This window comes from Gallinula chloropus, assembly GCF_964237585.1.
Source record: "Gallinula chloropus genome assembly, chromosome: 1".
Lineage (NCBI taxonomy): Eukaryota > Metazoa > Chordata > Aves > Gruiformes > Rallidae > Gallinula > Gallinula chloropus.
Genome location: NC_140085.1, coordinates 204,763,962 through 204,783,854, shown reverse-complemented (window position 1 = coordinate 204,783,854; position 19,893 = coordinate 204,763,962). Strand labels below are relative to the sequence as shown.

At 40.5% G+C, this 19,893-nt stretch overlaps 1 protein-coding gene across 3 annotated transcripts in view; it reads right to left on the bottom strand.

Annotated features, from left to right (window-relative positions):
* The window catches only part of GRIA4 (glutamate ionotropic receptor AMPA type subunit 4), a gene marked incomplete at both ends in the record, with an annotated part of 229,645 nt that overhangs the window by 83,140 nt on the left and 126,612 nt on the right, over positions 1 to 19,893 (bottom strand). For all 3 annotated transcript variants that reach the window (XM_084274676.1, XM_084274675.1, XM_084274677.1), the window contains one exon: positions 16,316 to 16,500. In XM_084274676.1, the coding sequence (XP_084130802.1) occupies positions 16,316 to 16,500 (185 nt within the window). The remainder of the gene's footprint in view (positions 1 to 16,315; positions 16,501 to 19,893) is intronic.

The window sequence follows — 19,893 nt, the reverse complement described above, 5'->3', positions numbered from 1 at the left end:
TAAATTAATAAAGTTAATAAGCAATTTGTCTGATATCCTTTCATTATTCTTGTTTCCCAACCTCTATTTCACATTTATAGTCTGCAACTAAAATGATCATATTTAAAAAGTAAAAACTGAGCTTAAAAAAAACCCCCAAAAGACATCCACCCCTCCTCAAGCCATGACCAGATTGTTACTCTTCATATAAATGAATTGGTTGTTTTGGACTCAGTCAAACTCTCATTAAGATTGGTGATTAAATACCATTGCTAGCATTTTACTGGGGGCAGCAGCAGGAGAATCACACTTTTCCCTTTCACCAACCCAACACACGGGGAGGATGCTGTCAAGATATCTTTGCCAATGTACAATGGGTTCAAACCCCTGTTGGCACAACGGAAGAGTTCAATGGCTTCAATGAGGGATGTGACCATTCAATAAAGATTCTACGTCTGTACTCTTTCAGCAATACATGGAATTGAAAATATGTTTGCCTCCCCATTATAGGGAAACTGATATAGATTAAAAACTCACATCTTGGAATAACTACTGTATCGGTTTGAATGTAAACGGATTGATGTGATTTAAGATGTATGTGATATGATAATCAGATTCTCAGTTTGGGCAAATCACTACAGCTCCCTCTGAAATACTGGAATATGAAGTAGCTTTGGCTTAGTGATCTGTTCCTTGGTTTGGTTTCATAACACAAACTGTGAAAATCATTAGGACACATCAGTTAACTAAAGCACATGATTAAGCTGCAGCCACTGAGGTACATTAGATACATGTCTATAGCTGTCACAGTCAAAATGAGTACATACTGCAAACAATCAACTAAATTTGCTTCTGTGGTTGCTCCTAGCAAACGCATACAGAAATGATTTTGGAATTCCTGGATTTCACAAGAATCACAAGATTGGAAGAGACCTTTGAAGATCATCGAGTCCAGCCATTCCCATCCTATGCTAAACCATATCCCTAAGTACCTCATCTACCCTTTTGTTGAACACATCCAGGGAAGGTGACTCAACCACCTCCCTGGGCAGCCTGTTCCAGGCCCTGACAACTCTTTCAGTAAAAAGTTTTTTTCTAATATCCAATCTAAACCTGCCCTGGCACAGCTTCATGCCATTTCCCCTTGTCCTATGTCCTGTCACCTGGCTGAAGAGACCATCGCCCACCTCTCTACAACCTTCCTGATGTAATGTGAACAACACAGAGTATTTTTGAAACATACATTCGAATTTTCCAGTATATTCACTCAAAACTTGTTTCTTAGGGTGAGTAATAAAGGTATGCATTTATGTATCATCTAGTTGTCTTAATTTCCTTTACAGTCAGCGGAAGATCAGGCACTTCGAGGAAATGATTCATCTTATCCTAAAGCACATGTCTAAGATTAATTAGACAGCTTGTGCCCTGAAAGTGCATATTTTTCTGCACTGGCTAGAAAAAGAGTTGATGATGATGAACTCTGATGTAGACACCTACGTTTTATATCCCTAATGTTAACTGATACAAATTTCACCCTAGGAATGCTGGTCATGCAGACAGAGAAGAGAAATGATGTGACACGGCTTGTATTTCCACCTAGATTGGCTACAATTCTGATTTTGAAATTGAAGATGTTTGTGGTCACTTACTACACACAGTTTATAAACCAGGAATTGCTCATGATTTAGCAAAATAGTGCTTGTTCAGTGAAATGGCACTTTTGAGCATCTTATACTTCTGAATATTCAAAATATATATAGAGTGATCTTTCTCAAATACTCAAAGCTGCAGTTTATGGTCTATAAAATAGGATGTGAATTCTTCCTACCTGAAGAACAACCTTTCACTATACTGTGCTTCTGCATTGAGATAAATTGAGGCAATGAACTTAAGTCTTACAACTCCCTTATAAAAGGGAGTTCCTGACAGCTACTCAGTCTGGAATGCAAACTCTCACACTTTTCTTCTCTATTCTTTAGCTGCTTAGCAGTGACTAAAGCTTTAACAGAGATGAAAACTCCAATTCATGTATTTAGAGTCTGCCCTTGATGTGAAATGCAGCACAGAAATGGCTGCAACCAGGAGATTCACTTCAAAAGAGCACATTCGTGCTACCAAGTAGGATGCTCTGTGTGCTTGCGGGCCCCACTCCCTTAGGCTGGCTCTAAGCTTAGAATTGTAGAATGCTTTGTGTTGGAAGGGACCTCAAGGATCATCCAGTTCCAACACCCTGCCGTGGGCAGGGACACCCTCCATTAGATCAAGTTGCCCAAAGCCCCATCTAGCCTGGCCTTGAACACTGCCAGGGAGGGGGCAGCCACAGCTTCTCTGGGCAGCCTGTGCCAGGGCCTCACCACCCTCACAGGGAAGAATTTCTTCCTAATGTCTAATCTAAACCTGTCCTCTTTCAGCTTGAGGACATTACTCCTTGTCTTATCACTACACTCTCTGATGAAGAGTCCTGCTCCCCCTTTCCTGTAGGACCCCTTCAAGTATTGGTAGGCTGTAATTAGGTCTCCCTGAAGCCTTCATTTCTCCAGGCTGAACAAGCCCACCCATGGAACAGGTGGCAGGTGTACAGCACAAGGTTAAACAGTGAAAACTGTTTTCATTTCAAAAGGGAGGCCCTGAGGAGAGGCTGACACTGCCTCAGGCACCCATGGTGGCTCTCCTTAGGGAACCAGGGGTCTAGCTTGGCTCTCACCCTGGGCAGTTGCCAAATCTGAGACAGGGCTAGGCATCAAAGACGGGCTTTGCCAGTCACAGAAGCAGTTACACACCATGAAACAGATGATGTAGTAGGTCGGGGCAATGGCAGGTCAGGGAAGACCTTCTCCATGTGTCACTGTCCTTTTCATTATTTCAGGATGTTCTGATTCAAAACTAGTGCTGGCAACCAGAGCGAGTGGGATTAGAACCATTCCTCCTCCTGATGCTGGACTTCTTCATTCACAGCTTCTAAACATATGTTTTTGCTCTGTACTCCCACTCTGACTTCTCTTTAAACACTACACACAGATATTGCACCATTTTGTTACATGATTTTAAGGTGACCTCAGCTTGCTCGGAGAGATTTTGGGCAGAAGGTGTTGGGAAAGTTGAACTGATGTGTGACTTCTTTGGGGAAAGATGAGAGAGCGGGGGAAAGCAGGATGCTTCACTGTATGTTGATTTGCACATTGCAGTTCAATGGCTGAAGAAATTATTGAATAATCAACTCTCTTTTGAAGAAGAATGAATAAGAAAATAAAATCTGCTTCTGAAACTGCCATTAACAGGAAAAACAAGAACCACTCCATGTATTACTCGACAGTCACGCTATTAGTGAATATTTCATTTCAGTAAATGCAACAGGATAGAATCAAAGAAAGTGAAATATCAAGGCCATTAGACTATCAAGGTTGTTTTGGACTCCAGTGCAGCATTTTTTTCCAAATACCATTCTGTATCTGAATGTCCTCAGAAAGGTGAACTTTGGGGGGGAAAACATTCAGCCTTGGGCTCTATTCACTTTACCAAATGCATTTATCTATAGGAAACAGAAAAGAACAGGACATTGTGAGAATTTTTCGTTGCTGATCTACCATACTGTAATTAAGAAAATACCTTATCCTTATTCTGATTTTCAGTGATTCCAGTGGTAATCAAAAGTAACTAGAATTATACCCCTGACTTTAAAGTGTGGTACAAGCAGGGCCAGGGAGATCTGAATCCAGCTTAGGCTTTAGACACAACTCTGAACTTTCTGACTTTATCATACAATACTGTTCTTTCCATTTAGCTGAACAATAGCCTGGCTTAGGAAATTCAGAAACTATTCCACTATCGAAAAGAAGAGCTACCAGTGTCTGCTTTGATTCTTTTCTTTTTTTTTTTTTCTTTCCCAGGAATGGTGACTTCTTTGCCATTGAATGATAAAACTGACTTTGATAAAACCATTTCCAGACTTACATCAGCACCTGAACAGAGAAATCAGAACCCAAGTCATCCTCTGTTCTCCACTACTATGAAATGGATATTGCATATAACTCATTTTAAAAGAATGTTTAACTTCTGTAGCAGGAAATGTCCCTTGTTATGATTTCCAGAAGATGGAGGTCAGTACGACTGGAGTGAAAAGGACTTATTTTCAGTTAAATCTCTTCAAAGGATGATAGCTGTGCATTACCAATGGGACTCTAACAAAGGTTTTCCTCTTTGCTATTGTGTCACAATCCGGTGCCTTAAGAAAAAGAACACCTGCAATAAAATGAAGTCTCTCTAACACAATATAAAAAGTGCAAAGACTTGTTAAAGATGGGAGATTGAGACCTGACCTGAAATACTGTGGCAGAAATGGCGATGATATAAACCAAAACTGAAATGGGATTTTATACAATATCTGAAGTAAGGATAAATCTTTTACAAAGCCATAAAAAAGCAATTGAGAAACAAGCTTAATTTTAACAGCTAGCGCTCGTGAAAGGGCACTGCTGTTGTGGAAAGGGTGGGATATTAACAGCTGACAAGCAGCAGAGAGGATGTTAAAGGAGGCATCAAACAAAGCACAAGTGGCTCCTTACAAACTGGTATTTCTTTCTCTGCTGTGAAGGCAGGCGCTGAGCCAGCACAGCACTGAGCATACCTGCCCCATGCGCAGCTGAGGGGAAGGGTGCATCCCACACAGCCCCTGAGCCCACGACCAGAAGGCAGCACAGAGCCCTGTGTGGATGGGTAGCTGCTGGGGAAGGAAACCTGGAGTGGTGGCTCAAAGGGCATTCATCAGTGCCCTGAGCATGGCTGGCCACTTTCCGGTGCTGCTGAAGCCGCTTGCATTCAGAGACTACTCCTGAGTGAGCTAAATGGGAAATAAAGACTTGTAGGGAAAATGGAGCTGAGCAAAGAGAGAAACGGTACAAAAAGAAGGTCACTAGAAATTCCCCGAAACATTTGTATTCATCTTTTGTCTTCTGCCACCTATTTGTTCTTTCAGTGACTGAAACAGCTCATATCTCTAGTCTAACCCTCATCAGTTGTGTGATGCAGTGACAAAATGTGGTTTTATTACTGTGCAGCGCAGGACTATTATTGTGTGCAAAATCACAGCTGCCTTACAGAAAATGAGCCTATGCAGAAAGCCCCTCCTGGCTCTGTGGGGGTGAGGAAGATGCTGGTGGCAGTGCCAGCAGCTAGTTCCCTCATGGAGAAGAGCTATCAGTTTGCATTGATACTAGAGTGTTGCTTAGAAGCAACTCCATAGATCTCTAGGGAAGAAAAAAACCACAAACACATGGAGAGAAAGGAATGATGAGGAAAAAGCATTTTATGAATCTGCCAACTCCCCTGGGACTAAGAAGAGATACTGCTACGATGCCCCCGAAGGAGCATTAAGTCCAACAATACTGCTACCAGCCTGAATTACCATGTGCTGTGCACATATCAAATTCTTTGGCTAATGGTTTGCTCCTGTGGTTTTAGGTAAGGAGAACTAAGCCTGCATTTTGTTCATGGTAATGGAAAAAGATACAGAGGAAACCTGGAGACTGAGAGAAGATGCAAGTCCATACTTACCTGTGGTGTGCCAGTGATTCTCTGTGTCAGTGTGCTGCTGAGTTCATGAAAAACAGAATAAATTGTGGAGGAATGACTGAGCTAATACTCTAATTAATTAACGTGCTTCGTTAATTTCTGCCTTCTTGTAAGCATTATGTTGCAATTTATTAAAGTATTATGTTTTAATTTATTATTATCTCAAATTAATTATGCCGGTGATCTAAATATCATTTGCAAAAATGCCAGTTGCTAGCTCCAGTTAGCAGACACACTGGAAGTTACGATGAGAAAAAACACCTTTTTAAAAAGCAGCAAAATTTACAGCTTGATTGTTTCAGAGAAATTCAGCAGTCAAGCATTATGTTTTTTGGGTTTAGCACTCCTGTGGCAAAATATGAAGAGCAGACCAAGGAGTAGAATATGTCAGCTTTGTACTTTTTCTCCACTCATTTATTTACTTTTATTTTGATGGCAATAATAATAATCATTATCAGCATTATTCTGTGACAGCCTCCTCCATTTTACACATCAAAGAGATTTGGTTTTCATTGCCTACACATACACGGTAGCTTTCAGCTAGGGGATCAGTGATGTCAAACAACACACTGGAAAACTGAGTTAGGCAGCTATGAACTGTGTCCAAGACACTGTAGCTTCTTCCCTACCATGGTTGTTACTAAGTATTGTTAGCTTTTATTAAATTATATTGTAATTTTTACAAGATAAATGATACTAACACTTTGCTATGTGACAGCTTTACATCCGTGTTTAATTTTTAACATCACAAAGTACAATGTACATGATTTTTATTATCATGTATCAATTCAGCTGTGTACGATGAACCATTAAATATGCGCCAGATGCTGCACAGCAGTTTCACCTCTGTGTTTAAAGGCAAACACAGCCCTGGGTGAGCAGCAAGGCTTGATCTTGCTGATACAGAGCACTGATAGAGCTGAGAAAAGTGGTGCCCATCTACTGTGAAACATCCTGTTTAGTTCTCATCAGGAAGGGGAAGGCAAGGAGCATGAAAAGAGTCTGGAATCAGCCAGGCTGGTAGCTCAGGAGCCAGACTGATGATCTCTGACAGCAAAACCGATTGACTATGCAAAATTCAGAAGAAAAAAGCTGCTTACAGCAGACACCTTGGAAAACATCTAACAGACTGCTGAGGGTTGAACTTTGTACTGGTGGAGATGGGTGGGAAAAGATGGAGCTGCTACAGATGGAAAAAGAAAGGAAATCCATTGCTGTTCTTGTGCAATGGAGAAACACTTTTGCTGAATAGCACCTCTCTGTGTCCACATTCCGGTTTTTATGCATGTATCTGTGTCTATAAATATAGAAATTAACACTGCAAATGTTACTGCATGTGAAACCGCCTGAGAAAGCAGGAAAGTAGGAGTAGCAATATGGTCTTTCAGAAAGAAGTAAACATAAAGGTCCTTGGCAAATGCAATTACAGTTAGTGTGTATCTTTGGGTTTACTTTGCCAAGCTTTGTGTGAAGATTATTATGGAGACATAGTTAAATTCAAATCCTCATCAAAGTCTGCCCAAGAGGACTACCTGAAATTAGGAAGAAGTAGCAGGGTATTTAGTAGCAGAGAAATGAGGAATCAAAAGGTGGAGAAGCATGCTGCAGGGCTTTGTCAAGGATCTTCTTAGATGTGGCCACTTAAGGTAGCACAGAGGTTGATCTGATCACTCTTTCTAGCTGTTTATGATGCAAGCACATTATGGGTTTGCAAAGGTCAAGACAAGATGACACAGTTCACCTGTTCATAAGGCAATTTTATCTCAAAAGCTACATACAGGTGTGCAAACAGTAACAAGAAACAAATGACCTCTGTGTAGATCTGTGCCTTATGTTTTGGCCTGACTCTCAGTGTGACACAATAAACACAGCAGGACAGGCCGGGTATGCTCTGGATGGGAACAAGCTTTGTGGGAAAGCTCCTGGGGGACAAGTTCACCATGATCCAATCATGGAGCCTCATGGCAAAGAAAGCCAACAACCTCGTGGGATGCATGGCCAGCAGGCTGAAGGAGGTGATCCTTCCCTCTGCTCAGTTCTGGTGTGACACATCTAGACTACTGGGTCCAGTGCTGGGCTGCCCAGTACGAGACATGGGCATACTGGAGTAAGACCAAAGAAGGGCCACAAAGGTGGTTGAGAGCTTGAAGCACCTGTCATACGTGGAGAAACTGAGAAAGCTGGAGCTGTTCAGCCTGGAGAAGAGAAGGTTCAGGTAGACATTAGTAATATGTATAAATTTCCATGTGATGGAATGATGTAAGAAAGACTATTCCTGAAGGTGCACAACAATAGGGTAAAAGACAAAGGGCACTGGTTGCAACACAAGAAGCTCCAGCTAGGTATGAAGATATTAATTAATTTATTTATAATAAACACTAAAAGTACTAAAACAAGTACTAAAACAGGGGATAAAGGAGTTGTGGGATCTCCATCATTAGATGTATCTGACTGGATGAGTAAACTGATCTAAGTTTGCCCCCTTGAGCAGCTGGAGTGTCCAGATGACCTTCAGAGGTACTTCCAACGGCAATTATTCTGTTGCTCTGTTTGTAGAATACAGCTGTTCACGTCACTACTTCACAGTCCAGGTCTGAAATTTGCCTAAAACCAAATCTCAGAGCTCTCCTACTCCAGCCTGGAGTAGTACTGGTACATTGTTTGCTCTGAAGTGTTTAATATGTGCTGACAATAAGAATTGTTCAAAGAAATAAATTCAGGACCATAAGTGTTAACTTCCAACTTTAGCATGTCATGCTTTTTTAAAATTTTCTTACATAATTTTAAATGCCCTTTTGATACAGATTTACAGGAAAAGAAAAAAAAATAGAAAGGCCAAAAGAAGTATTTACAGTTAACAAAACTATCCATCACGAGCTAAATGATTCTTATATTACACTTCTCAGCTTAACTGTAAAATCTATTTGAAGCATTGACTTCATTGTATATCTGAGCACTGAACAAACTGTAAGTAATAGCCTTGAGATCAGCTATGGCTGAGCAAATGACAGCCTGCTTCTCTAGTAATAAGTGTTATTAGGGTCTGAAGAAGTAAAAAGAACAAATACGATGGATGGAAAAATAACGTGTGTTTTCATTGAAATCTTCAGAATGATTTTCTGTGGTATTCTTCAAATCTGACCACAATTTCATGGCTTTATTACACTTCATCCTTGCTTGCAAGTTAGCAAACAAAGAAATAACAAAAGAAAACTCTGACATGTATTTATTGAAGATAAATTATTCTGACCAACTAAATGCAAGTAAAACTGAAGAGAGTGATGTGACATTTCCTTAAATTTGTGTGGTTCGCTATATATATCTCAGTCCTCTCTCCTAAGGAAACCATATTTGTGCTACTGAGCTGTCTGTGGGTCTATCAATTTTCCAGCAAAATACATTTTAATACATTTGGCAATTTCAGCTATATTTGAAAGGAGGACAAGATGTCTTAAATGACATTGTGGCTAGTTGATCTTGGTTGGACACCAGGTGCCCACCAAACTGCTCTGTCACTCCCCTCCTCAGCAGGATGGAGATAGGGCTAAACCAGGATGGAACAAAAACTTGTGGGTGAAAACAAAGGCAGTTTCATTGAGCAAAAAGGCTACCTACAAAAGCATTTATTCTCTATTTCCCATCAGCAGGTGACGTCAGGCCACTTCCTGGCAAGCAGGGCTTCAGTACATGTTGGGGGTTGCTCCAGGAGACAAATGTCATAAAAAAACATCGCCCCTACTTCTTCCCCCAGTCTCTCAGCTTTTATTGCTGAGCAGACATCACATGGTATGGAAGATCCCTTTGATATCTTGGGGTCAGCTGTCCTGGCTGTGTCACCTCCCACGATCTTGCCCACTCCCAAACTACTACTGAGGGGGAGACATGCTGGAGAGACAGTCTTGCTGCGTGCCAGCACAGCTCAGCAGTAACCACAACACCAGTGTGTTACCAACACCTTCCTGGCTGCTGATACACAGCACAGTGCTGTGGGGGCTGTTGTGGGGAAAATCAACTCCACCTCAGACAGACCCAGACATTAACTCTGTAGAGTCCTTGTTAACAGTGGCTGCTGGGTGGGGAACAGAGACCCATATGCTTTCGCAACCAAAGCGATAAGAAGCAGCCAGACACTGAACATCCTGTCTGACAGCTACTAGTCAGCACATGGGAACTGTTAACTTGCACATATTTCCTGATTAGCCACAGTAAGTGTTATTTCTTGCTTTCTCAGTACTTATTTGAGAAGAAGCTTTTTATGGTGCAGGTGGCAATGGTGGTCTAAAGAAAAAGCCCACAAGAAACAAAGGGGTATCAGTCCTTACTTTTTAATGTTTTAGGTATTCTAAACACTGCTTCATTCTGCTATATGCAGCTTCTGGCTTGATTCAAATTGTACTGATAAAAAGTAAGAAATTATTAAATATCAATGGAACAAAATGAGAAAAAAAAAGAGAATAAATAAAAATAATAATAATTTTGTTAGACTGGGAAGCCTGACTTGGGATTTCATAAGTTCAGCTTGAATAGGCATTCTGTATTAACTTTGGGCTTTCTCAGTAATAAATAGAAACATACTTTGTTTGTAGGCATATTTATTTTGAAACATGAGTTTGGTATTTGAAATAGAAATGCAGTAAATACATAATAGGACTAAAGTAATGATTTTCTAATGTTGGTAGATGCACCCTTTATCTATAGACTGACTGGACTTGTGATTTTCAGTGAATAAAATTGAAAAGAAGGAGTAAGAAAAGAAAGAAAACTACTAGCAGAAAGTGAGAGAAACACATGGGCCTGATTCTCGCTGTGTCATATGCAGTAAATGACTACTTTGGCCTGGATTGTTCAGATGCTGTACTGCTTGCTGCCAGTATCAGTTGTTAGGAAATGGAAATCACAATGTTACAATGTGTTTTAAGTCTTAATTTCATTTAAGACAAAAAGTTCTTTGTATTAAATTCAGGAGACCACTTTAGAAATGCAATTTGGAAAGAAGAGATACATAAATAGAGAATTTTCTGCCTCTCACTAACTTTCATCCTTTGATTCAAACAGAGTATGTTTGTGCTCTTAAAAGACCACCTGCTGAAAGTGTCATGACAAAAAGGGATGTTGACAAACAAGGACATAACGGGCCTTGACAGAAGAATATGAATCACTGCAAATGCATTCTGCTGTATCAGCTACATCCCTTATATAAATCTGTGGTGATATAATTTTATCTTTATGTGTCTTTGTTTTAGCTCCTTTTTTTTTCTTGTTCTGGTAAGCTGGAGAGGTAACAGTAAAAACAATCTCTGATTTCATGCTTGCAGGAAAACGGGGCTTTGTTCCCAATTTCACTTATGCACTATAAAGAACTACCATAGTTTATTTATAAAAATTAAAATCTCGTGGCATGTTTTTATTGTGGCTGTGTATAAACAGATGAAACGAAGTGCAAGGCAAGTAAACTGGGCAGACACTTCATCAGATTTAGCAAGGTTCTAGAAAACATTGTTATGCATAGAGAGTCCTGCGTAACCCTTAAGACTAGATGTGCTTTCTCCAAGAGGGACACACTCTTGCTAGAAGTTCTGGGGGAAACTGACATGAAATAGATCTTCATAAAATCACAGAATCACAGAATGGCTTGAGGTGGAAAGGATGTTAAAGATCACCTGGTTCCAACCATTCTGCCATGGGCAGGGACACTGCTGATCTATATTTTACTGTTTCAGCTGCTCCTGCGCAGCACTGAAGCACACAGGTTTGTGGTGATTTCTGGGGGTGAGCAGCAGTGATGATGTCAAGCAGTGCATCCCCTTGTGTCAAGCACTGTGCAGCTGCCCAAAGCATCAGGACAGACATGGCCTCTCTGAGAGGCCATGGTGAGGGAGCTGCCCATGCCCAGAGACACATGCCTACCCTGGTAAATTAATGTGGGTCAGGACATCCTTGCACTCCCCAAAGGCAAACCATGCCCACCACTTAAAGCAGGCAAATAAAGAAAATGCTTACAGCAAAAGTCTTGACGTTTGTAGACTGTCTTTCAGAACCTGGGATTGCCAGATCACAAGGTCTGCCAGAGGAGGGAAAAGGAGGATTTTCACTCACAGATGACAAAAAGGGTTTCCTGGTTACTGCTGTTATAAGATATTAAGTAGGTAGGGCATTCTTTCACCATCCTGAGAATGATGTCTAAAAAAGAGCTAAAATTATCTTGGTATGCTGAAGTTACAGCAGATTCTCTCGAGTAGGTGGAGATCTACTGACTCAGACAGGCTGAAGATGCTGTCTATCTTACTGATGAATTGAAGCAACATCTCTGTGACCCTGCAGAAATGGCTGTCTTGCTCCAATGTTCTGCTTAAAAAGGGCTTTGAGCTGAGCCATGACAACTAGTGCTGATAAAGCAAGCAAAACCTTTTCAATCACCCCCAAATATCTCCAGATACTACTGGAGATTGTATGGTTTTGTATGGCTGAGAACAGCCAAAGAGAAACATAGCTTCATTAAGAAAACCATCAGTATCTTGTAAGTCTTGGCATAGCCTTGAGAGCTATGATTTGAAAACTCTTCTGAGGCTGAGATAGTAGACAATCCAAGCAAATTTGCTATAAACACTTGTGTGCAGGCTGAATGCATTTCCTGAATTTAATGTTGTCCCTACTCTTCCTTTCTAGAATGGAAACGTGAAAGTGGAACTGGGCAATCACCACCAGCATAAAGTTTAATAAGAGCGAGTGCCAGATTCTGCACCTGGCTGCACATCCAGACTGGGGAATCAGATGCTAGAAGTCAGCCGTGCTGAGAGGGATTTGGGGTTCTTGGTCGACAGCAAGTTCAACATGAGCCAGCAGTGTGCCCAGGCAGCCAGGAGGGCCAACTGTATCAAGGGGTGCATCAAGCCCGGCACGGCCAGCCTCTCCAGAAAGGGGATTGTCCTGCTCTACACTGCGCTGGTGCAGCCTCACCTCGAGTACTGGGTGCAGTTTTGGGTGCCATGGTATAAGAGGGACAGAAAACTATTGGAGAGTGTCCAGAGGAGGGCAACGAGGATGGGGAAGGGTCAGGAGGGGAAGTCTTATGAGGAGAGGCTGAAGTCCCTTGGTTTGCTCGCCAGTAGAAGACAGAGCTGAGGGGAGACCACATTGCGGTCTGTGACTTCCTGACGAGAGGGAGCAAGGGGCAGGCATCAATCTCTTCTCTTTGGTGACCAGTGATAGAACCCAAGGGAACAGTATGAAGCTGCGACAGGGGAGGTTTAGTTTGGATATCAGCAAGAGGTTCTTTACTGAGAGGGTGGTTGAGCACTAGAGCAGGCTCCCCAGGGAAGGAAGATCATATGGTGAAAAATGCACATCATGGGTTGTGTACAGGGGGACTCTGGATATCAGATACGTTGTTGGGTTCCATGAGAGAAATTGTCTCTGAAGACAGGCCTCAGGTATGGCGTGTGGAGGCAGCTTCCACACACATCAGTGCACATAGAGAGGAAAAAATAAATAAAACTAATGAACTAAGAAAAATATATAAGGGGGGGAAAAAAAGAAAATGGTTGAAGTTGCACAAGAAGTGAGGAAACAGCAAGATGCTAATTTTCAGAGCTGGGCAGCTGGGAGAGGACAGTGAGCAGATAATACAAGGTCAGGTAAGTATGTACCAGGTATGGTTAGGAGAGCAGTGAATGAGCTCAGTATTTGAACACAGCCAGCAATCAAGTCTCCAGTCTTCATTGCTTGAGGTCCACAGGCATATATGGGCAGTCACTTGAGAAGAAACGCACAAGCCCACAAGCCAGTTTCTCTCCCTTCATTAGCATAGATTTAAGGGCAAGGCACTTTGAGTTACGGTCTCATTACTGAGATTTAATTACTTTTCCTAAATGTTCTGCAGAACATTTACTTGTATATTGCAAAGTATTACAGTATAGTCACAACTTAGGCTCTCAATTACAGGAGAACTAGGCAGGAAAGAAGTTGAGTTAATTAGAGTCACTGAAGCTTAATCAATTCCTCTGTGTATGTGGGGAAGAGTATGCCAACTTTCAGTCCACTTGTGAAGCCACCTTACCTGTCTGCTACAGGTCATTAAAGCCTTCATGCTCAGGGAAAAAAACACCAGCTGATACATTATAATGTCTGTCATTTTGCATTTTCTACATCGGGGCTAGACTGTTTCTGCTTCAATCCCATTTTTGGCATACTAAATGTTTTTGTGTCCAAGACTGTTTCTGATTGCCCATCCTTAAGCAGCACTTGATGTCTGAAGGCAAAGTGTGTTCATCTTGGAGGCCCAAACCAGCACTCCAGGTCTCCTTGCAGATAAGCCTGTCTAGGAACACCAGGACCTTTGCAATGGACAGTAAAGCTGCAACTCTTGTGCATACCTTGACTAGCCTGGCAACACATAGAAAGGTAAGCACCTTGCTTGTAGAGTCACCTTCCTTTGGAAGGATGGAGAAAATTGACAGGAATGTTAAGGGGGAAGAGAATTTGTACGATCTGGGAAAATAACAGAAATGTTCTAAAATATCTGAATTCCTATTTAATTAGATCAATTGTAAAAAAATAATATATATATATGTATACATATATATATGGGCAGCCACTACTGAGAAAAGGAAAAAAAAAACATATGCCCAAAACCCAATCTGTCTCACTTCATCAGATGAGACTTAAGGGAAAAGGCTTTACACTTAGGTGTGAATACACAAGTACGGAAGAGCTCCTTTAACGGGTAAAATTCACCCCCCACAAAATTGGACAATAACCAGATGAATTCCTTCCTAGAAGGGCTTGTATAACTGACCAACACACAGGTATGTTGCAAATTAGGTGTTAGCTCTTACCCTCCCCTTTTCCTGTGCAGTTAATGGAAAGAGGACTCCCATAGCTTCTGGGCTTGCCCTGGAGAGGGTAGCTAAACTCACTGCATCTGATTCTGTCTGTTGAGGCCAGGCACTTCATTTTTATGACTTACCATGCCTGCTTTAAGTACTTATTTTAGGCATGAAAAATCCAGATCTGTATGAAGTCAAAGGAGGTCAAAACCTAATCACATTAAAATCAATATCCATTTCAGTTCTGCAGGACCTGAACAAAGAGCACAGGTTACGTTCCTAAAAAGGAGCTGACTGTGCCGGTGCCAATCTGGAAGGAAAATGAGTAGCAGCTCCTAGAAGCAAATAAAATGTACACGTGAGATCAGTGAGATCCAAACGTGCACTGGATGACTTCATTTTGCTTTGAATATGAGTGGATACTCAATAGATACACCTACGCGGAATGGTGGGTGTACTTCAAGACTTCTGGCAATACAGCACACGTTATCTAAGTCACATTTGCATGCCATGTTAGAGAGAGCAGGTACATACACACAAGCACACACACGGAGGAGAGAGAGAATATATTTTTCCAAATGTATTTTAAAAGACGCTCAGATGGCTGTTTTGTTTTACTACACCATAGGCTTGATCGGGGGAGGATTTCATTATAAGCTACAGAAAGCATGTGTTAAAACATAACGGCATTCAGAATAAAATAAAAAAGGCCAAATGACTATCTATAGCAATATGGCATCATCTATTCTTCTCATGGCAACAGCCACAGAAAAGCTGCTTGTTAAATCAGCCATACTATTAATTCTCAGTTTCCCCCCTTATCTTCAGCCAGTGAAAGCAAAACTGACGTTTGTATTTCTACAAGTAGCACTTGATGCACTTCTGCATCACAAACAGCATTACATAACTTCTGCGACTTCAGAGGCAGATGCATCGGGAACGTTTTTGCAACAGACTCTTCAAACTTCCCTAACGCGCTGGCAGAGCAGCAGCGGGGGAGCCGAGGATGTGCCACCAGAAGATGGCATTCATCGCCTGCGCTTCTGCAGCAGCAGGGCCCGAACCGTGTACCACATCAGCATCACATGGGGGATCATGCGAGAAGCAGTTAACCCTAAGTAATTTTCCCGTCATTTGACAAAATGCTTCTTTCAAACCATTATTTTATTTTCCCATCATTTAAGAAAGAATTCATACAGAAGCACTACACAGAGCCAGATCTGCCACGTCAGAAGAGCAAGATTTTATATTCACTTTAGACACTGGTATAGGTACTACCCAGTACAAGTCAGTCTGTCTGGCTGAGTATTATTTTTTATGAAATACTAGCTTTCTATGAATTACTGATGGAAAACCCTGGCCTTCCTTTCTAGTACAATGTACCTTTATTCTACTGTTGTTTGTATTAATAAATATTCTGCTGAGGTAATAAAACTATCAGTTCGAATATGTGTAATAATCATTTTAAAGGCAAGAAATACATTAGGTATTTATGCTAGATTCAAATAAGCTGCTTTTTTTCCCCTTCAAACAAAACCAAGCTTTATTGCCATGAAGGTACAGACTGAGGGCACCTTGTAATTAAGCTATACCATGTTGTTCCGCCAGCCCTAAGACCGACCCTGAGGCAAGATGTACCAGATGTGGAGGTGCTGAGATGCAAGGCCAAATGTGCAGCTGCCCTTACTTGCAGCACCCTTCCTTCACCCACAACCCACTGAGAGGGAAAGGGGGGGCTCACTTTGCTGTTACAAGAAGAATTATATAGGAAAAGGAAATGGAGCAGGCAAGTGGACGTGCAAATATAGGCCCATGAAGAAAAACAAAAATAAAGGGCAAGCAATCTCATTTCCATCAAGAAAATAAATGAAACGCAATGCACAATGGTATCTCATCTGGAGTTTCAGTAATGTACTTACAGTGACATTAAAAGCAGGTATTACCTGTTCTAAGAGATTCTGAAGCCTCTCTATTTCACAGTCTATTACAAATTTCTTTTCTTGCCTTCGGTCCAGGTCTTCTAAAAGCCGCCTGTAGCTAGCATCGTTAAAATTCTCCACGCAGATGGCACTGACTTGCCAGCTATTTTGTCCCGCTTTTTCCATAATAGCTTGAAGTATTGAATAACCTAAAAGAAAAGGATACAATACACTAGTAACACAATCACTGCGGTTTTTGAATAGGAATCATCCTTAATCAATATTAGGTATGTTAATATTTGCTCTTGCAGGAAAAGGGCTGTATCCCTACCTATGCTGTTAGCCATAATCACTGCACTGTATGCAATTAATGACAATTACTATTGCTGTGATCAAAATCCTTGAAGTGATCCTCCGCTTTATGGATAATTTTCATATGATTTATAGACACAAACTCTTCCAGTAGAATATTCAGTGTCTCAAATTGGTTTTGGACATGTTTCTATATCCAGGCATTTCATGACACAGAAGAAAAAATCTGAGCCTACTCATTCACCCGAATTTATATACTACGTAAGCAGTAAGTTAGACATTCAAATAATTTGCTTCATTTGTTGTTGGGTTGGGGTTTTTTTGGACAACATATAATCCAAGCAGTTTTTAATCCTTTTTAATAAGTTTTTTTTTATTTATTTATGCATTTAGATAAGCCAGTATAAATGTGTGAACAAAAATGATACTTATCTATTTCATATTTCCTATACAGCTTTAATCGATACATGTAAATTGTTTAGTGCTCAATGAATGAAGGGCACTATAGAAGCAGTATTATTGATTTTTATCATTACCAGCATTTGATGCCCTCTTTGTCATCTTTGAACCTATTCACAGAAAGGAAAGTCGGCATCCTCTCTGAGGTCTCCACCTGAACCTGAAGGGCAGGCTCTCTGCCCCCAGTCTGAACGTTCCTTTGCCTGCCACCGCTTTGCCTTTGTCCTTCTCATTTTTTTCTAGCTGGGGATGCACAGTACAGAGGCAGGAGAGGAGCTTGTGATGTATCTTAGGAGAGCTTGTAAGTCACAACCAGACCCTGAAGTAGGAAACATGTACCATTCCATCTTTTATTTAGAGTAAATGGTGAATTTGTTTAAAGCAACAAAGACTGCACATCTCAGACCCAGAGTTAGTGTTAAAGACAAAGAGGGTAGATATGCTTGTCAATAACATAACACAAATGATACAACACGGAGACGATCCCCCTGTCTAGAGCCACTACACAAAGCATTGTGGCTTTTTCCTCATTGTCTTGCTGAATTCTCTCCACTAGCTTTAAATGAAAGATTTCACCTCTGGAAAACTACCCTTTAGTGATGGGACAGCACAGTAGTGGTTCTTTTCTCTCTTTCACTAGAAGGTCCCATACCTGAGTGCAGTGACCCCTGTCTGTCACTGAAGATGTTGAAGATGCCACTGCATGAGAGATTCCCTATAAAAAGCACTTTCAGACATTCCCATGGATTGCAAGAAGAATCTCTGTAAGTGACATTTCAGAAAGGGTTTGTGTTGATATACTATATATATATATAGTATATATACATAGAGGTATATATATAGTATATATATATATATATATATAGGTATATTTTGAGGGTGCTGTTGCTGACTAATTACCAGAAAATCTACAAAACCACCAAACCCCAAGTTTGCCCCCAGCACAATAAAAGTAGACAACAGATTTATCAGAATATGAAGATTTTGGGACCGACAAGAAACTATTTCTCTTGGAAATCTAGGATTAGCCATTCTAATGACTCCTACGACATTTGCTGACTTAAAAACTACACCTTCTAATAAGTATGACAATATTTACCACCACATTGAAGTGGATGTTCACTAGTTTTTTTCTCCAGTTCAGATGACATATTCAAGATAAAAATACAAACATTTATAATGAATACATAAAATGCCTAACATTTTAGTGTATAAATTACATTTTAGTTTTATGAAACAGTATTTTATCTTAGGAAATGAATTAAAATGTTTGATGTATTGAGTATTAAAACATTTTTGTACTCAGCATATATTTTTAACCCAATGACAGTTATTTTTTTTCAAAGAACCATACAGCTTTCCTGTTAATTGCTGCATAATTATTCTGCTTTTCCTGTTGCTATATTCAATCTCCTTTTTGCCTGTAATTATCTCTGCAAATCATGACAAGATTCTTTCCCAAACATTGTATTTCTTGCTTCATTTCCTGTTCATTTCCATATATAGACATACATTAAGACTACTCCAGTGTTCCAGGGGTTCCTGCCTCATTTACACTGTAACTTTGACTTGATCTTTGCTACAAAGGCAGTCAACATTTACTTAATTCAGCTTCCTGACACAGATTAACATTTTCTTTGATTCAGAATGAATGGTGTTTGAAACAGCAATTGATGTTTGCTCAGCCCTTTTGTATTTCTCTTGGACAACTGTGCTAAAATGTGTTTTGATCAAACTGGGAATTTATCCCAACATAAAGCATGTCAAATACCCAACAAACACATTGAAAAGTTTTTCTTCTACCTTGGATCAAGGTTTGACTTGCCACATCTCGTTAGCGACTGCCTTCATTTAGACATTTGAAGCTTCTGTAGTAGCTTCTTGTCATTAACTGGCACTCTCATGCGGGTTTTCATGTTAGCCTGTCTTTCACATGGAGTGTAATATAGCTAAAAGCTTAGTTACTGGATATGGTGCAACGTCTCCATTGGGAGAGTCCAGAATTCTTGTGCAAGTGATCAGTGGCAAAGACATCTACTCAGTGTGCCGGAGCAATTTTTAATATAACAGATCAACAAGGGTGGAGTTAACACAGACTGAATGAAGGCTTTCACAGGCTCAGTTGGCACAGAAATTAGACATGCTGAGGAGAATGCTTATTTGTTCAAAATAATTGGCTCCAGCTAACGGGGCGGGTTGGGGGGGGGGAAGTTGCATGTAGTGCTGCAAACATTTTATAAGGCAAAATCCTTGAAAGTAACCTGGGATAATTCTCAAAACTGTCAGTGCAGAACCTCTATTTAGATAAATTTCTTACACTCCTGAAAGATGTTTGCCCAAGTAAAGACAGCAGGCGTGAGTCTTACAGCTGTCATCTAAAAGGTATTTATTTTACGGTTATATGCTGTTTATTCTCAGTTATGCTACAGACAGATCAGTGATTCATTTTCTGGAATATATTCCGTCCTATATATTGTGGAATATTATTTGTTGCATAAAAGCAAACTAAAAAAAACCCACAACACCAGGCTAAGTCATATCAGCTGAGCTATAGAATCAAAACATTTCAAAAAAACCATTTAGGACTCTGCCAATAAAAGGATAGTTCTCACAAGTGTATATAGTAACCTTTCCTCACCACCTAATTCAACCATGAAATTCAGATAACTTATTTATCAGAAAATACAAATTATTGTGCCCAAACATAACTGGTTAAAACTTGGAGGTCTGTATCGACAAGCTCCTGATCCTTCCTGGACACTGTTTTTTGTGAGGATTTTTGTTTTGGTTTGGTTTAGTTTGTTTGGGTTTTTTGTTTGCTTTTGTTTTGT